General features: G+C 30.3%; 2 protein-coding genes across 4 annotated transcripts in view; one reads left to right on the top strand and one right to left on the bottom strand.

The window, feature by feature from the left end:
* The window catches only part of LOC122503905 (polyamine-transporting ATPase 13A3-like), a 44,745-nt gene that overhangs the window by 20,739 nt on the left and 4,819 nt on the right, over positions 1-19,187 (top strand). For all 3 annotated transcript variants that reach the window (XM_043614666.1, XM_043614667.1, XM_043614665.1), the window contains 8 exons: positions 279-483; positions 1,084-1,282; positions 7,162-7,273; positions 8,278-8,467; positions 8,836-9,036; positions 9,297-9,482; positions 9,639-10,016; positions 13,986-14,127. In XM_043614666.1, coding sequence (XP_043470601.1) covers positions 279-483; positions 1,084-1,282; positions 7,162-7,273; positions 8,278-8,467; positions 8,836-9,036; positions 9,297-9,482; positions 9,639-10,016; positions 13,986-14,127 — 1,613 coding nt within the window. The remainder of the gene's footprint in view (positions 1-278; positions 484-1,083; positions 1,283-7,161; positions 7,274-8,277; positions 8,468-8,835; positions 9,037-9,296; positions 9,483-9,638; positions 10,017-13,985; positions 14,128-19,187) is intronic.
* LOC122503907 lies at positions 14,783-19,138 on the bottom strand. Its single transcript, XM_043614671.1, has 2 exons — positions 18,698-19,138; positions 14,783-16,015 (listed from the first exon to the last, which is right to left on the bottom strand). The coding sequence occupies exon 2, from the start codon at positions 16,003-16,005 to the stop codon at positions 15,154-15,156; it is 852 nt and encodes a 283-aa protein (XP_043470606.1). The 5' UTR covers positions 16,006-16,015; positions 18,698-19,138; the 3' UTR covers positions 14,783-15,153.

Here is a 19,187-nt window from a genome sequence, read left to right as displayed (position 1 = left end):
AAAAATAATTTAAAAAGTAAATTATAATATTTTACATACTTTTTGTACATAATTCATTATTTTTATTTATTCTTTAGAAAAATTATTAATATAAATATTTATTTTGATGTTAAATATTTTAGTTTATTTAAAATTTTATTTTAATATTTATTTTTAATATTTGTTAAATTAAGAAATTCAACCCAAACATAACCTTAAAATGATGTTCTATACCTTTCTTCAAAAAGAGCTTTACAAATAATACCTTTAAAAAAAAATTTTTTATTTAACACTTTCAGGAGAATTACCTATGGCTACAATGAAATAATTGTACCCGTCACTAGTATTGGTGTTCTAATTGTTTTGGAAATTTTAAATCCATTTTATATTTTCCAAATTTTCACTCTGATTTTGTGGTTCTCGTCATTTTATTATTATTACGCCACTGCTATTGTTTTTATGTCAATTGGAGGAATTACGACATCAGTTATCGAAACTCGGAAGGTAATTGAAAAAAACCATTTTTTCAACCATTTTTTTCTCTTTATTTTATTTTTAAATTTCTTTTTATTATAAAATATTAATTTATAATTATTACTATAATATATGATATAATTAATATTATAATATACAATATAATTATTATTATAATATATAATAATATAATTATTATTATAATATATATAATTTATTTATTTATTTATTTATAATAATTATTTATTATCTTAATTATTCAATTTACTCCATCGATTAAGGTCTACGCAGGATAAAATTTCTTGATTTTATATTTTAATTTTTTACATTAGAGAGAAGGAAGGATAGAAATATCGTTCGCCTTTCTCTAGAAATAGTCAGAAGGGATTTCCCGTCTTTTTTCTCTCTAATGTAAAAACGAACGTAAAGGCCAAAGCACAATTGCTTCGCAAATCACAATTTATTGTGCGTTGACCTTTATTGTAATGGTAAGAGTGAGTGAGAGAGAGATAGAGATATATGTCTATCCTTCACTCTCTCATTCTTACGATTGCATTCGCATTTAGGAATCCATTCGTGCTTTAACCTTTAATATTTAATTTAATGTTTTATTTTTTTTTTTCTTTGTAGAACCAAATAAATCTACGTAATACTGTCGCTTCTACGGAGACTGTTCGTGTTTTACGTGAAAATGGGGAATTTGAAAGTGTTTCTAGTGCAGAATTGGTACCAGGTGACGTCATAGAACTCCCAAGATTTCAGGGCTTGGTCGTTTGTGACGCAGTTTTACTAACTGGCAATTGTATCGTCAATGAATCGATGCTCACAGGTGATTTATTATTATTTATTCATTATATCTAAAACGTTCAATAAAATAACTGGTTGAAAATTTATATAATTAAAAAGGTACATTTAATCCAGATAAATCTAACACGAACATAACCTATAATCTGTTTGCTCCTGAGGTACTTTTTTTGGAGCGAATCACATTTTTTTATTATTATTACTATTATTATTATTATTTTTGTTATTTTTATTATTATATTTATTAGTGTTTTGCTTATTTTTATTATTATATTTATTATTGTTTTTATTATGATGATAGAATTTTATTCATTAATGTTACAAATTATTGTTTCACATCCTCTTCCAGCCTTTGGTTTCTTATTCACACTTACATAAACATATAATATAAAATATTAATATAGTATATAAATATATATATATATGTCAATACACAAAAAGAAATTATAAATTACATTTACATTAATACTCTCTTACGTAAAATTGTTTCTAGTTCATTTAGATTCTTACACAGGTTTTTATCACAATTGCCTTTCAATCCCTCAATTAGTCTACTCCTCCAAAGTTCCTTTGCACTTTTGCCTCTCCAATCTTGCCACCATGTTTTGGAGTCTGCTTTTAGCTCTTGGAGAACGGTATCACATTGGACTACGTGTTCCAAAACTTCTTTTTCCGACCTGCACCCTCTGCAGGATCTATCTGAAAAGCCCTTTTTCTCTTCTTTTATTGCATTTCCACATCTCCATCTAGCCCAGCCCTCTTTTTGACTTTTTGACATATCTTTCCTCCCCCAATATACCTCCATGTTTATTCCTTCTTTAATTGATTTGTAATATTCACAAAAGGACGATTTATCCACCTTTGACCAGTCCGTTTGTACGTCTTGTTCCAATTTAACTTTAATTAGCTGCCTAACTCTTGCCTCGACTTCCTCCACTGGTTTCCTATCCCACAGTTGATTAATAATCTGACCGTCTCCTAGACTCTTCAAGCACCGTTCCAAATCTTTCCCCCACTTGGATGGATTGTTGTTCTTAATTGCCCTAATTTCTTCCATCAGACACTTCCTTACCCACCTGTTTTCTTCCATTTTGTATATTTTTATCATGAAGTTGATCGATCTTTTAAATGCTTCGATCTCAATGCTCCTTCTTCCTGCCTCGAGCTTCCAGATATAGTCTGGCGTGTTCTTTGCTAAACCCATACTCATTTTAGTATATTTTCCCTGCAACCTCTCCAATTCCTCTCGTCTGCTCCAACCCCACAGTTCTACACCGTACATAGCTCCTGCTTTCACTGTTGAATCCATAAAGTAGAGTTTCCTTCTTAAGTCAGTGATTCCCGCCCTCATAGTCTCCCCCCAGACTTTATTTATCAGCAGTTGCGTCTTTCCTATTGCCTTATTTATATGTGCTTTGTAACTATTCTTGGTAGTGAACCAAAAACCCAGATATTTAAACTTTTGTACAATTTCCAATTGCACTTCTTTATACTTCCACTCTTTTTTACTTCTCCTGCCTCCATTACTAAAGACCAAAATCTTCGTTTTGTCCGTGTTCACTTCCAGCTGGTTTTCATCCGACCACCTTTCTAAAGTCTTCAGCATCCTTTCCAGTTCCTGGCCGTCTTCCGCTAACAGCACCACGTCATCAGCGTATATGAGTACAAATATTTTCACTCCATGATTTGAGCCTGATCCTACCGCCGTTCCTCCTTCCTTCTTTTCAGTCAGCGTTTCCTCCAGATCGTTTATAAAGATGTTGAAAAGTATTGGACTTAGTGGACAGCCCTGGCGTACCCCGTTATTTGTTTCAAACTTTCCTGTCACCTCCCCATCTATTAGAATTCCGTTCCAAGTTGTTCTATAAATCTCTTTCGTTACTTCTAAGAATTTTCCTTTAATTCCCATATCTTCCATCTTTTTCCACAATTTCTTTCTATTAACTCTGTCAAAAGCTTTTTTGAAATCAACAAAACATGTGTATAGTTTGCCGCCCTTTCGCCTTAGTCTATTGCCTATCAATGTGTTTAAAACAAAAATATGTTCTGCCGCTCCTCTTTTGCTTCTGAAGCCCCCTTGCGCCTCCGTCAGTTTATTTTGTTCTTCTAGCCACGCTCCTAACCTACTAGCCATTATTGTAGCCAGGATCTTATATCCAATATCAAGTAGAGAGATCCCTCTATAATTGCCTACTTGATTCTCGTCCCCACTCTTGTAAATAGGGAAGATAATTGCCATTCTCCAATCCTGCACAATTTCTCCTTTTTCCCAGATTTCTTTAATTAAGTTATACAGCTCTTCTTTACCGTTATCAGACAGGTTTGTCAAAAATTCCGTTGTAATGCCGTCCTCTCCTGCTGCTTTTCCTGCCTTCAATTTTCCCATAGCCTTCTGCACTTCTTCAAATTCCAGAGGTTTATTTAAAGCTTCTGATTCTTCTGCCATCCCGTCCTCTCTTGGTTCTTCTCTTTTTCCCTCTCTTTCCATTTCTTCAATCCCCTCAGGTTGCTCATTCAACAAGTTCTCAAAGTGTGCCTGCCATTCTCTTCCACTAATATTATTTTCTATACATTTCCGTTTCTTTCTGAACCAACTCATCGCTCTCCACCATTCCGACAAATTTTTGCTTTCTTGCACCTGTTTCTGTTTGTCATCTATCCACTTTTTTATTAGTTCCTTTCGTAGTTTTGCAGTTTCTTTCCTGCATGTCAAATATTCCATTTTGCTGCTCCAATCCCTTTTCTTTCTAAAAACGTGTAATTTTTTAAAAAGTTTCTTCCTCATTGTTCGATATTGACCATTGTCCCATCCATCTTCAAACGTTCTAGCGTAGTTTCCTTTTGACGTCATATTTACTTTTTCTGCCGTTTCATTAATTATCTGTTTAATTTTCTGCCACTTCGTTTCTATGCTAATAGAGTCCTCTATTCCTTCCATAGCTGCTACTGTTTCTTCTTTAATTTTCTCCCATATTTTGTCACTCACTTCTTTGTATTCCTCTCTTCTAGCCGCTTTCCATCGGAGTTTATATTTAGTTCTCTTCCTCAGATTCTCTGTGTTCTCTTCTCTCCTTGGGTCTCCCCAGTCTAATCTGTAAAATACCATTAGATGATCGGAGCCTTCCTGTGGAGATATCTTTAGTCCCTTGAACCATTCTGGTATGTTTTCTTCTTCCATTTTAATCAGTACTAAGTCAAGTACACTTCCCAGTCCCATACCATGTCCTACACATGTTATTTTTCCTTCCTCGTCTCCTTCAGCTCTGCCATTCATGATCATCATCGTTCTCCTTTCACACCAATCTATAAGTTTTTTGCCTTCTTGTCTAATTTCCTTATCTTCAGACTTCCTAAGTGGCCATTCGTTTACCTCGTCCATCCCACAATTTGCTACGCCTTGCTCTTCACCTATTCTGGCGTTTAGATCTCCTGCTACAATTATTTTTGCTTCTGTGCCTTCTAGATCATCAAGCTTTTCGTCTAAAACTTTCAAGAATTTCTTAATGTTTGAGGCTTTGTTATTGTATCCTGTGATTATTATATAATTAATCTTATTGTCCTTTTTAATGTCTATTTGCAAACCGAATTCCCATTCTGTTACTGACCACTCCATCTTCAGTTTCTTTTTTATTCCTATTAATTGCCCACCTCCTGCTCTTCCTCGTCCTGATTTCTCTCGGGTTGCTGCTTTTCCTTGCCACCAATAATTTTTGTTCAAACTCTTTAAAACCTTTTCCATTTTATCTTTTTCTACAAAGGATTCTTGAATAACTATCACATCTCCTCCTTCTAAAGCTTTCCAATTTTTCCTTAAATTACTTAATCCTTGAGAATTGAATTGAATTATCGTCAGCTCCCTAGCTTTCTGCTCTTTTTCTTTAGTCTCGAAATCTCCGCATGTTCCGCCTGTCATCTTTTTCCTGGCATAATCTTAATTCCCCTTCCAATTCATCCCACTTTAGCCAAGTGCCTTCTATTTGTATCATTTGATACACGACTTTTGATTCTTTCCCTCTTTGTCTCCATCTATCAGCCTCCTCTTCCAGGAAATCTTGGATATCTTTCTGTCGATCTGTTAGATCATCCATGATCCAAACACCCCATCCTAATCGATTCAATTTCCTTTTTTCTCTCATAATCTCCCTTTTCTTTGTCCATTCTTCTAAAGTAATTCTCCAACCATTTTTAATTCTTTCCATAGCGTTTACTCTTACCTCTATTTTCAACACATTCAAGATCCAACGCTCGAATTCCTCTTTCCGTTCCCTTGTTGTCAATGTTAGACCTATCACTATAATGTTTTTCTTCCTCGCCCACCTTTCCTTCTTCTCTACTTCCCAGTTTTCCTCGCCTAGCTGTATAGGTTGATTATTATTTGTCGGAGTTGGATTTGCACTTTCAAATTCTGCCCATTGATTACTCAAGTCATTTTCTCTTCCTGTTTCCTCGTGTCGTGTCTGTGAACGTTGTTGCCCTGTTGTATTCGACATATTTGATCTATCATGTTCGAGAAAGTTATCTTTCTGTAGAGTTTGCCTATTGTTTATATTTTTGTATTCTCTCTCCTTTCTCATAATTTCCTTTACGCAGGTTAATTCTTCGTTTTGGTCTTCGATTAGTTTATATAATCTTTTAATCTCCTCCCGGTATTTTGTATTCTCTCTTTTTAATTCCTCGTGGAAATTTTGTTTTTTAATTTCTTCTTCTTTTCTCTCCTTCAAGTCCTTCCTTATCGTCTCAAATTCTGTTCGCATAAGACTTTCCAATTGTGCCAATCGCGACTCCCACTTTTCTTCTATTTTAGATTCCCAATCCCTTCTATCTTCCTCCGGACAATCTTTTTTTCCTTCCTCATTTGCCTTGTATTTTGTATCTGTTTGAGTAGTCTTGTTATGTATATTGTTTTTCTGTGGTGTTCTTATTAATTGTTTCGTCGTTACAAATACATTATCAGCTTTTTCGCTAAAAGTTTCCTGCCTTTGGTTAGAATTGACATCCTCAGTTTGCAAGCCATTCCCGGTCACAACCTTGGGATTGTCTTCTCCTTTTTGTTTTTCGTTTTCATTTACCTGTTTATCTTTGCCTTCTTCGATTTCATTGTCACCTCCGGCCTTTGTACTACTAAATCCTTTCCAATAATTCTCTAGATTCTTCATTCCTGTTTCTTCTTTTCCGTTTTCTCCTTTTCTCGGTCTGCCTCTTCTCCTTTTTTTGCCTATTTCGCCTGTTCCTTCTTTATCCTCTGCGACAGTTTCCTCAAAAGATATTAAATCTCGTAAGTCACTCGTGAGTTCTTTCGATGGACTCTGGATGGCGCTCGCGTCGCTCGGTTTCTCTCCGGAAGTCCCAGAAACCGACTGAAGCGCCTCCAAATCACTTATCATCAAATCGTTCATAACCTCACTTTCTAAGTTTCTACACAAAACACTTCGTCCTACGCAACATCCCGCACAACACTTATTACGGCTATCCAGTCCACAACCCTTTATTTAATCGTTCACAACACTTTTATGTATCGTAACAACCAGAAAGCCCTTTTTTTACGGATATAGCGAGAGCGTTTCTCGAGACGCGTGCACATGCCACTTTACTCAAACCCATTGTTTTTATTATTTTAATCCTCTGCCTACTCAGTTGACCTAACCTAGAAATCCAGGAAGGGTCCTGGTATCAAGTGGACTAAAAAAATTCCATTAGTTAAAAAATGATAGAGATATCGTTGTCCTTTTCTTACTAATGAGATTTTTTTTTAGTTAGTCCACTTGCCACCAGGACCTAAATTAAATTCAAAAGCATTACATTGCAGATAAGTCACAACGTTGGCTGAGGGTTAAAAATTAAAATTTCCCTTCAATTTAATTTTCTTTCGGAATAAAATTTTATTTAGTTAAATTATTCTCATAGGTGAATCAGTGCCAGTTACAAAAACTCCATTGCCACATGATCATACATTTTATAATTCTAAAGATTGTGCTCATCATACACTTTACTCAGGAACACTTATCATTCAAACAAGGTAACATTTTTATTATTATTATTATTACTTTTATTTTTATCAGTTAAAAAAAACAAAGTTTTCAACAAATTATTAACAAAAATTAGTTTAGAGAGTGAGTCTTCTGACCATCTTTAAAATATTTCTAATCCATGGCCCAAGGATATAAATTATGTTGGAGATGATTTAACGGATTGTTGTGTCTATGCCTTTTTGCATTAAGGCAGTAGTCTTCTTTAGAAGCCGAAAAAAAGCGTTTTTTCAACAATTTTTTTGAAAGGGAAGAAAATGTTTGCGGTAAACGAAATTTTTAGGTGATATTCTACTATATTTCAGCTTAAAAAAACAATTTTTATTATTAAAAAATATTGAAATTCTTCTAAGTTATAACGATTTTTCTGGAGCGCCTGCAGTCTGCACTTGAAAATCGGTTCCGGTGATGGAGGTCGTGCAATGCATCTGAAACAGTCAAACCAATTTTTTTAAAAATTTTTATAAGTTTCTTTTCTATTTAAACTAAAAAAATACCAAAGAAGTTATAAAATTCCAAATTTTTTCGAAGTTTGAAAAAAAAATTCACTTTTTAAAAAAAAGTCACTTTAAGTTGCAAAAGAAGTAGTTTAAATAATACTTTTGCCCAACCATTTTAGTTCAAATAGAAGATAATTTAATACTGAAGCTAGATCACTTTGATTTTTGTCGATCGGACAAATATTCTTTTTGATATCGCCGGCACTAAAATTATCCGCGTATGCTTTTTGTCGTCGTCGATCGCAGAATTTCTTGGTGGTTTGTTAGTTGGCAAGGTTGGGTAGTTGAGAAAACAGTTGAAAATCAATCAAAATTGGATAGTTGACAAAAAAGTTGAACATCTATCAAGGTTGGGTAGTTGCCACATAATTGTAATTTAGTGTTAAAAATCAATTTGTATTTTGAGGTTATATTGAACCTGGTTTTCATTTTTAGGTTAAAACTTTTCTATTTTAATCATTTTAATATAAACTGAAAAACCATTTTTCTTCTAGATATTATAGAGATAAACCTGTATTAGCTAGAGTAATTAGAACTGGTCTGCAAACAAGTAAAGGCAGTTTAGTTGCTGCAATTCTCTATCCACCGCCAGCCGATTTTAAATTTGATCAGGATTCATATAAATTCATTGGAATTCTTTCAATTATCGCAGCACTTGGTTCTATTTACGCATTAGTCAGTAAGGTAAATTGAAAAAAAAATTTCTTTTTGTTTTAAGCAATTATTAACTAATATTTCACAAATTACGTAACTTTTTAAGGGTTGTTAAATGCGTCGCAGGTCAAATACGCAATTTGTTTTGTCAACTACCCAACCTTGCTTATTGAAATTATCGAAAAGTATCGAAAATTTTATTCAGCAGGGTTGGGCAGTTGGTAACTTACCGACAATAGCATAAAGGCTATTCTGAAGGCTTTAAGGGGACTTTAAAATTTATAAAGGCTTTCTAAAGGGGTTTAAATTTTTTAAAATACGTTACGTAATTTGTGAAAGCTGCCTTAAGTTTCGTTAATTTATTTTTGAAAATAAAATCATTTTTAATTTCAAAAAAGATATCAAGAGGATTTTCAGCATGGGTAACAGCGGTAAAATCACTAGATTTAATAACAATAGTAATTCCCCCTGCTCTGCCAGCAGCGATGACAGTTGGAAAAATTTATGCCCAATCGAGATTAAAAAAGCGACAAATTTATTGTATCAATAATCGAGTTATAAATGTTGCCGGAAGTATTAATTGTGCCTGCTTCGATAAGGTAGTTATGAATTTCATAAAAATTTTAATTATTTCAAAAATATTCTCTTACAAAATATAAAGGTCAATGTACAATGAAACTTCTAAGTTCAGATATCGTAAGTTTTATCTTAGAGAGAAAAGAATAGAAACTACCTTTGGTCCTTTATTAAAAAAAGACAAAAGATATTTCTATCCTTTTCTCTCTCGTCTATAGAGCTTACGATAACCATGTGCCGGTAAGAAAGGTATCTTTATTATAATTTTTTTCATTTATTATAGACCGGAACTCTTACCGAAGATGGATTAGATATGTGGGGTGTGGTTCCAAGTGTAAATAATGAATTTGAAGAGGTTGAGAAAAATGTACCAAAGTTGATGAATCATCATATTTTTCAAGGAATGCTGGTATGCCATAGCTTGACGCTAATTGAAGGCGAACTTTGTGGTGATCCTTTAGATGTTAAGGTATTATTTTTGCGTTACTATCTCATCTAAAATTTCAATTGGCCCAATAAGAGGCATTGGAATTTGAAAATTATTACCTAATAATTTGCTAATGAATATTAAAGTCAAATGAAATCTACTAGGAATAATGAATAACGAAAATAATATTTATTCAAGATGTTTGAAAGTACCGGATGGACTTTAGAGGAGCCAGAAGTTGAGGACACTAGTAAATACGATCTTCTGGCGCCTACAATAGTGAAACCACCGGAATGCGCAAATTTCACTGAATTTACAAATAATGAAATTGCCGAAATTGGAATAATTAATCAGTATCAATTTTCTAGTTCTCTGCAACGTATGTCTGTGATAGTTAGAATTTTAGGTTCGAAAAATTTTAAAGTTTATACAAAGGGCTCACCGGAAATGATTCTTAGTCTCAGTCGTCCCGAAACTGTGCCCAAGGGAATAATGGATGATTTGAAGAAATACACTGAACAAGGATATCGTGTCATTGCAATTGGATCTGCAACTCTCGACTATTCTTACGCGAAAGTAAGTACTCTCCCAAAACTTCTGGTTATCGTTCTATATAATACTAGCTGTCGTACCCGTCTTCGACGGGTTGTAGTTTCTAATAATGCACTTAAAAGTGTATCTACCAACCTAGAAAACCGGAAAATAGCCGGGAATTTGATTTGATAGGGAAAAAATAATAATTAGTTACTATTGTCTATTTCATTAGGAAAATAATACCATTTGAAACAGTAACCGACTTTTTATTATCAAATTAGTTATTTTTAACAAATTCAAATGCAGAAAACAATATTTCTTAATTTGTAGTACTTCAATCAATATAATGTATTAAAATCAATCTAAAACTTCCTCCAGTTTTTTGAGTCATAGTACAGTCTAATTCGAACTAATTGTATAGCAAGTAAATCCAGTTTTTCTCGGTTACATTAAATTCCCAGATATTTTACGTCTTTCCTGGTTGGTAGACACCCTGTTAAATTGTTTTAAACCAAAATAAACACCGTTTTTAACTTTTGTCTTTACATTGATCAAAATATCTCTAAAAGTTAAATCAGAGAGCCCACAAATACTACTGAATTAAGTTTCATAACAATTGGTATAAATTATAATTTTTTCAATTTTTTGATATTCAAAACATTTTTATACTTACATCTTCGTTATAAGAAAGTAATTTTGAAAAATTATGCTAAAATGTGACTAAATAACATGTAATACTCAACTATAGAAAGTTTAGAAGCAATCCATAAAAAAATATAAAATTTAGAAATTTTCAATTTTTTTAATTTTTCGAAAGAATTGAATATCTCCCGTTCTAATTAATATTTTTTTTTACTCTCGAGTAACTGTACTAATTATATAGTCAAATTTAATAAAATAATTATTTAGCCTAAATACTTCTTAGGACTCATATGCTTGGAAATATTAACATTAAATTCTTACAATTAAATTAAAATTTGAAACCTACGGGGATCAAAACCCAGTCACACTTATCTAGCCTAAGACCTATAACCGAAGACCCCTAACTCTACCGTACTAACTAAATAGGAAAAACAAACTACATCATCAACGGAACTAACTTATTTTATCTAAATGTTTTTTTATTTGTTTTTATTATCTACTTTATTTGCATTAAATAAATTATTATACTTAAAACATAAAATTAATTGTGCCAAATAATTTTTATTTATACCAAATATTCAATTAATTGGTTAAAATAAATAAATTCCTCCTTTTATATAAATTATTTATTTAAAATAATTTTTATTTATGTCAAATATCGAATTGACTGAGTGAAATAAATAATTTGTTTTAAAATAACTCATTATTTGTGTTAAATAAATTCATTTATTAGAGTCAAGTATTTATTTAATTAATCCAATTAAGATTTATTTGATTCAACTAAATAAAATTAATTAAACGAAATAAATTCTTATTAGATCGAAATAAAAACTTTTTAAATAAGATATTATTTTTCAAATAATTATAATTACTTGAATCATATAACTTTTTTTTAGTGTAGCTATAGTAAACTAAAAGCTATTAATGTGAACGAACATTATCTATATTAATAAAATCAGACTACTATCTGTACATTGCTCCAAACTTGAAAATTTTTATATATTTTTTCGTTTTGAGACATTATAATTCTAAAAATGTAAAAAAATTTCTGTCTGTCTGTCTGTATGCAAAACTTTGTTCGCGCATCAATTGAAAACGGTTTAACCAATTAAAGTGAAATTTGGCAGTCTATTAGGTATTAACTTAACTTACAATAATAGCCTTATCTGATTAAAAAATATTAACTTGAACGAAAGTTATGACATTTTTCCAAAAAGTTCGAAAAATCAGAAAAATGCAAATTTTTTGTCTTTTGTAAAATGAATGCAAAACAATCCTTAGCTAACTTTTTCAGATAAATACAACCCATTTCTACAATAAAATTTTTAAAAAAGACGTATTTTGAAATTTTTTTAGTTTCTTTAGATCAACTTTTTTCTAAGAAAATAGTGATTTTTAATCTTTAAGCAAGCTTTTCAGGAAAAGTTATTAAAGTTTTTTACTTAAAGATCAGTATGTAAAGTAAAAAATTTGCTACATTAAACAAAAATAATTAGCTAAATGCCATAAAAAAGAAGGAAAAATGTTGAATTTTAAGAAATTCGGTTTTTTGAATTTTTGATAATTTTCCATAATTTTAGATTTTTTACCGAAGGGTGGAGACTATTGAATGAGTAAAGTATTTTTGAAGAGCACAAAAATAATAAAGCTAAATGCCATAAAAAGAAGGAAAAATGTTGAATTTTAAGGAATTCAGTTTTTTGAATTTTTTGCTATTTTTCAATAATTTTAGATTTTTTACCAAAGGGTGGATATAACAAATTAGGTAAAGTATTTTTGAAGAGCCCAAAAATAATAAAGCTAAATGTCATAAAAGAGAAGAAGAAATGTTGAATTTTAAGAAATTCAGTTTTTCGAATTTTTACTAATTTTCCATAATTTTAGATTTTTTACCAAAGGGTGGAGATAACAAATTAGGTAAAGTATTTTTGAAGAGCCCAAAAATAATGAAGCCAAAAACCATAAAAGAGAAGAAAAAATGTTGAATTTTAAGAAATTCGGTTTTTTGAATTTTTGCTAATTTTCCATAATTTTAGATATTTTACCAAAGGGTGGGGACTATTAAATAAGTAAGGTATTTTTGAAGAGCAAAAAATAATTCATTAAAAATAATGAAGCTTAATGATATAAAAGAGAAGAAAAAAATGTTAAATTTTAAGAAATTCGGTTTCTCGAATTTTTGATAATTTTTTTTTTTTTTGCTAAAGGGTCCACCCTTTATAAACAAATAAAAGATGTTAGATTTAAATATTGAAAAATATACCCCTATTATTATTAGTATTATTATTATTATTTATTATTAATATAACCCCTATTCAAATAGTATAATTATACTACCGAAATAGCTAATGGTAACTAATTTTTAATTTTCCGGTGAAATTAAATTCCCGGCTATTTTTGATTTTCCAAATTGGTAGAAACATTGTTAAATGTATTGGAGGAAACTAAAACCCGTCGAAGACGGGTACGACAGCTAGTGCTATATATTTTCGAAATTTTTAAAATTCAAAATTAATGTTTTGAAATAATTATTGTCATCAATTTTACTTAAATTTGATACAGGGTTAATTTTAGTATTTTTTATTACAATTTAGTCATCAGAATGAAATTGAGTTTTTCATTTTTTGGTCATTAATTAATATAATATAATAGCAATTTTGAATTCTGTGCAATATACTGACAAAAGTCTCATATTAAGTATATGGATATTGTTAATATTCTGACCTAATAAAATTCTTTTAAGAGAGTAAACTTATGATTTCAACAACAAATTTTTATTGTTGACCTGAGAAATACAACCGTATAAAAATTAATTACAAAACAATTTCAATTTTTAAACTTTTAATTTTTTAATTTTTCAATATTTAAATCTAACACTTTTTATTTGTTATTCAAAATTTTATTATTCTGACGATTAAATCTTAATAAGAAACACTAAAATTAACCCTGTACCAAGTTTAAGTACAATTTACTAAAGTATATTAAAAAACTAAAAATTTCGAATTTTCGAATTTTTGAAAAAATGGCATAACTTTCGTCCATATTAATATTTTTTAATCTACTATCGCTAGGATTTTAAGTTAGGCTAATGCCTAAAAGACTGCCAAGTTTCACTTCAAACGATCGAACCGTTTTTCCGTGATACGCGGTCGAAAATTTGCGGACATACATACACACATACACACATACACACATACACACATATACACATACACACATAATTTTCTTAATAGTATTTTCGCATTCGTTAGAGTGTAAAAAGAAGGAATATAATAGAAATTTTGAATTTTATGCAATGTACAGACAAAAGTCTGATTTTATTAATAAGGATTAATTAAAAATTTTTAAAATGTAAATTCTTGTTTTCAGATACAACGATTGTCGAGGGAAATGGTCGAGAAAGATCTGGAATTCCTCGGATTCGTGATTTTTGATAATCGATTAAAGGAGCCGACAATTGGGGTTATAAAGAGTTTGAGAGACGCGAATATTCATGTGCTGATGATTACAGGTAAGAAAAATACTTATTTTTAGTATTTTTAAGTTTATGGGTTATTAAGGGGTTGTCTAATGCAAAACCTTCAAAAAAATTTCTATTTCTGAGAACATTCTTATGATATAAAATAATGATTTTATCACTCTGTCATCTTTAATTTATTATAAAATTAGCATAAGTTATTGAATTTTAGAATCTTAATTCCTACAGCCGAATAATGATTAAATATTTATTTGAAAAAGAAGTTAATGATGTTCTTCAGGGTTCAGGGAAAGAGTGAAAATTTTGTCTGGAAATCAGAGAAAAACAAAATTAAAGTTTTGTGGCAACCCTGTTCTGTTGCACAATATTTTGTATCGTTCATGATTCATAGCCCTACAACCCCTTTTTATTGCAAGTTAAATAATCTTCAGTAGTATAATAGTCAGTACCCCCTTTTCAGGATTTTCATTGGTGGTTAAATAATCTTCAGTAGTATAATAGTCAGTACCCCCTTTTCAAGATTTTCATTGGTGGTTAAATAATCTTCAGTAGTATAATAGTCAGTACCCCCTTTTCAGGATTCTCATTGGTAGTTACATAATCTTCAGTAGTATAATAGTCAGTATACCCTGTTCAGGTGACCTAATTTTTCAACGGTTATTGGAAAGGGAAAATAACAAAGTCAATGGAAAACGAAACTCAAAAATTGTTTATTCAGTGAAAAGACATTGTTCGCGATAGTACGAAGTACAAAGTTATGTAAAACAAAAAAAAAGTATTTTTATTTCTTGGAGAAAATTAAAATTTAGCGATAATACAATGTCGAATTCGAATTTTCGTTATTTTCGCAACAGTGCGAAAAAAGCACAACGGCGCTGAAGTAATTATTACTTTTACAGTAAACTGAAAAAAACGGGAGGTCAAAAAATATATATTTACTAAGTAAAAAAATATCTTCTTCTGATCTTAAATTAACGAAATTAAAGCCAGAAGATTTACACTTGGAATAAACTGGAAAAAACGCGAGGTAAAAAAATAAGTCAATAGCTTCTTCTGCGCCTAATTGACTGCTTTGTAAATTGAAAAAACTGAAAATGAATTATTTGCTTCATTCTCCGAGTCCGACAACAGATGTTCCATTTCTTCTATTTTATTCAACGGTTTCAATTCCATCGACTGATCTTCTAATTCCTGTGTCAATTTATTTCGTCGTTTAATCGCGGACTTAATCATTCTTTCACGACACTCATCGCAATTAATGTCTGGCATGTGTAGAGGATTCCGACACATTTCACAGCAATGCAAATTTGATACACGGGATAATCTCCTTTTATAGTGAGGCCAAGGGCACTCTTCAGTGGAGAATTCCAAGCTACCGCAAAGCTGACAAAAGCGACCGTTATAAGGTTTCTCGCACTCCTTAAAACTGTGATCCAACGCAGAGCAATTAAGACATCCCTCTATGGCAATAGGCATTAGACGTGGTTCACGTAATTCCGCTTGCGCACGAAATACCTCCTCCATTTTTGTCTTAAAAAGCTCCCTGATGCTCTTTGTTTCCTCCTGAGATGTGGACAATTTATTAGCTAGCTCTTCCCTCTCCTTGTTAAATCCACAAATTAATTCGAAATACTGCTTAATGTCTTTGGAATTAAAAGTTGTTGGAGCGACTCCAGCAGAAGCGAGTTCTTCGCTTAGAGTGTCTATGAGTCGATTAGCGGTGGCTAGTTTATTGGTAAGGTCCTTTACGTCAGAGAGAAGTTTTTCCAGATCGGCTCTATTAATTGCAGTCAAGTCAGAACGTTGTTCGGTTAATGTCAACTCACCATTGGTGGAAGAATTGGGATTAGTTCTTATGCGCAAAATTTTAATCTCGGGAAGATTAGTGATGGAGGTAGCTCGCGAGTTCATGGTGATAATTCTGAAAAAAAAATTTTAACGTTATTTACGATATTGGCTCTTTGTTTAAAGAAAAACTATACCCATAAACCTCTTACGCCTTCTATTTAAAATAGAAGAATTCTAAGGATTTTTTATTTACCGACCGATTTTTTGTATCAATAATTAAAAATAATACAGTTTTCTGGTTATTTTCTTAATTCCATAAAGTATGGAGCCGTCCATAAACTACTTTACCAATTTTTCATACTTTTTTTAGCCTTTCAACACTTGTTACCATTGCGTTACATGCAAATTTTGTAGATTTTGACCCCCTTCCCCCCCAAATTGGTAACGTAGTTTATAAATGGCCCCTAACACAGTTAATATTTTTAACAATTTTTTTTTAATTTTAAATGTGACTCGCTCCAAAAAAAGCAAGTACCTAAAAAGCAAACGAATTATAGGTTATGTTTGTGTTAAAAATTTAAGATTTAACTCGATTAAAAGTTTCTTTTTAATTAATTAAACTTAAAACCAATTTTTATTGAATGTTTTAGATGTAATGAAGATTTAAACATCAATAATTTCTAATAGTAATTGATTTTCTTTATGTATTTTTACTGCAAAAATTTTAAACATAACCTAACATTTTTTGCTTTTTAGGTACCTTTCTTGAGAGCGCGTTACATAGAATTGACAAATATTAATTGAAAGTGGTATTATTTTTTATAATTTATACCAAAAATCAACTCGATTCCTCTTACAGATCGGTAGAAAATAAATAATTTCGAAATTCATGCGAAAAAATGTTATTAACAATAACTATTTAAAAAATTTAAATTTCGCAGAACTGGTCAACTTATGTATTTTATATTTATCATAGAGTAGAAGTTAAAACTATAAAGAATACTTCACAGCTTTTGACACAATTTATTATTAATTTTTAATTAATTTAAAAATTAAGTGTCATAATTTCCTATTTTGAAAAAAAATTAAATTTTAAATTTATTTTAGTGAAAGTGTATGAAATATGTACATAATTTCAAACAATTTAAACAATTAAAAGTTGAATTTGAATAAAAATACAATTTTTTGTCATTAAGAAATATTTTTAATTTTAGGTTATGTTACCAAAATCTTTTCTTATTGACAGAAAAATTGTTATTTTTATTTAAATGAAACTTTTAATTGTTCAAAATATTAAAAATTACATTCTTTAGCTTCCACTAAATAGAATATTTAATATTTAATTTAACTTTTTCATGTAAAATACGAAATTATCGTATTCCATTAACATAATCTTAAATGTCGGACCAAACAATAAGCTCAAAAAACGTGGAATTTGATTTCATCTATATTTTAAACGATTTCTTGTATCAATAATTAAAAACAATAGTTCTCTAGTTATTTTCTTAATTCCTTAAAGTAACACAGTTAATATTTTTAACAATTTTTGTTTAATTTTATTATAATGACAAATATTAATCAAAAGTGGTACACGGAGAGAGAATATATATTAAATTTTGTAAAAATATTTTCAAATTGGGGAAAAAGTGCGACAAAGCAAAATTTTGATATAAAAAATACTAAACTTTAAAAAAACTTATGTGAAATTAAGTGTAATTATATCAAATATCAAAAATATTAATTAAATTCTAATATAACTTTAATAAATTTCACAAAACTTTTTTTAAAGTTTAGTATTTTCTATATCAAAATTTCGCTTTGTTGCACTTTTTCCCCAATTTGAAAATATTTTTACAAAATTTAATATATATTCTCTCTCCGTGTATTATTTCTTATTATTCATACCAAAAATCAACTCGATTCCTCTTATAGAACGGTGGAAAATAAATAATTTCGAAATTCATACGAAAAAATGTTATTAACAATGACAAGGTATTAAAAAAAATTAAAATTCCGCAAAACTGTTTAATTTGTATTTTTTCTTTATCATATATACACTGTAAAAAAAATTTTCTATAGATTTACAGTTTTGTTTAGAATTTTATAGAAACTTGTAAAATAACTTCTTTAAAAGTAGTGAATTTAAAATCCCTTCTGTAAAATTAATACTTTTAATGTGTCAATTTTACAATTTTCTGTAAATTTACTACTCTGAATGTAGGTAATATTTTTGTCTTTTTATTACCTACATTCAGAGTAGTAAATTCACAGAAAATTGTAAAATTGACACATTAAAAGTATTAATTTTACAGAAGGGATTTTAAAATCACTACTTTTAAAGAAGTTATTTTACAAGTTTTTATAAAACTCTAAACAAAACTGTAAATCTACAGAAATTTTTTTTTACAGTGTAGAGTAGAAAAATGTTAAAACAATAAAAAATACTTCACAGATGTTGACAATAATTTTGAATTTTAGGTTATGTTACCGAAATTTTTTCTTATTGACAAAATTGTAATTTTAATTCAAATACAAACCTTTAATTGTTTAAAATGTTGAAAATTAAATTCTTTAAGCTTCCACTAAATAGAAATTAAAATTTAATTTAACTTTTTCATAAATAAAATTCGAAAATTATCATTAACTTTTGTTCTGATTCTTTGTCGTCCGGATACTGCGTTAAATGGCGAAGGGCGGACCTAACAATGGAATTTGTTTCACGAATAGGGAATAAATTGAAAAGCTAGGTTAGCGTAAGGATGGAAAATTTTTACACAAGGTCGATAAAAAATTCGAAACGAAAAAACAAACTTACCAGTAGTATTCTAAATAATCTAAATGCGTCGAAATTGTCGAAGTGAAAAAGGAATCGCACAAAGTGTTATTTCTGTTCGTTGAATCGCGTTCGTTGTACAGCCAGTCGTTGTCTCCTTAACGTCAAATGTGTATTGTTTACCAGTGCGTTTCACGAGTAAAATTTATAAATGCAAAAGATACCAACACTTAACGATAAATTAAAGCACGTAGAATTCTTTTTCTTTTCTTATTTAACGCGAGAAGTTCTAAACTATTGCCAACAAGGAAGGCAAAGGGCAAAGGAAGGCGTCGCGAAATGAAGCGGAAGTCGGAAACTCGGAAGCGTCCTTTTACCGGAAATAGTCGAATATACGGATGTTCCGCCGCAGTCAATATGAATAGCGCGGGAAAGTTTGAAACATTAAGAGTACTTTTAACCAAAATCAAAAGTATAAAGTCAATATTATAATCAATTGTGTCAATCTTTACCATAGTAGAGAATAGGAAAA

This window comes from Leptopilina heterotoma, unplaced genomic scaffold, assembly GCF_015476425.1.
Source record: "Leptopilina heterotoma isolate Lh14 unplaced genomic scaffold, ASM1547642v1 Lhet_275, whole genome shotgun sequence".
NCBI classification, from domain to species: Eukaryota; Metazoa; Arthropoda; class Insecta; order Hymenoptera; family Figitidae; genus Leptopilina; species Leptopilina heterotoma.
The sequence above is the reverse complement of the archived record's forward strand: the minus strand, read 5'-3'. Positions and strand labels throughout refer to the sequence as shown.

Excerpts from the sequence above, each read along its gene's own strand:
- LOC122503907 (XM_043614671.1), bottom strand. The coding sequence starts at position 16,005 with ATGAACTCGCGAGCTACCTCCATCACTAATCTTCCCGAGATTAAAATT.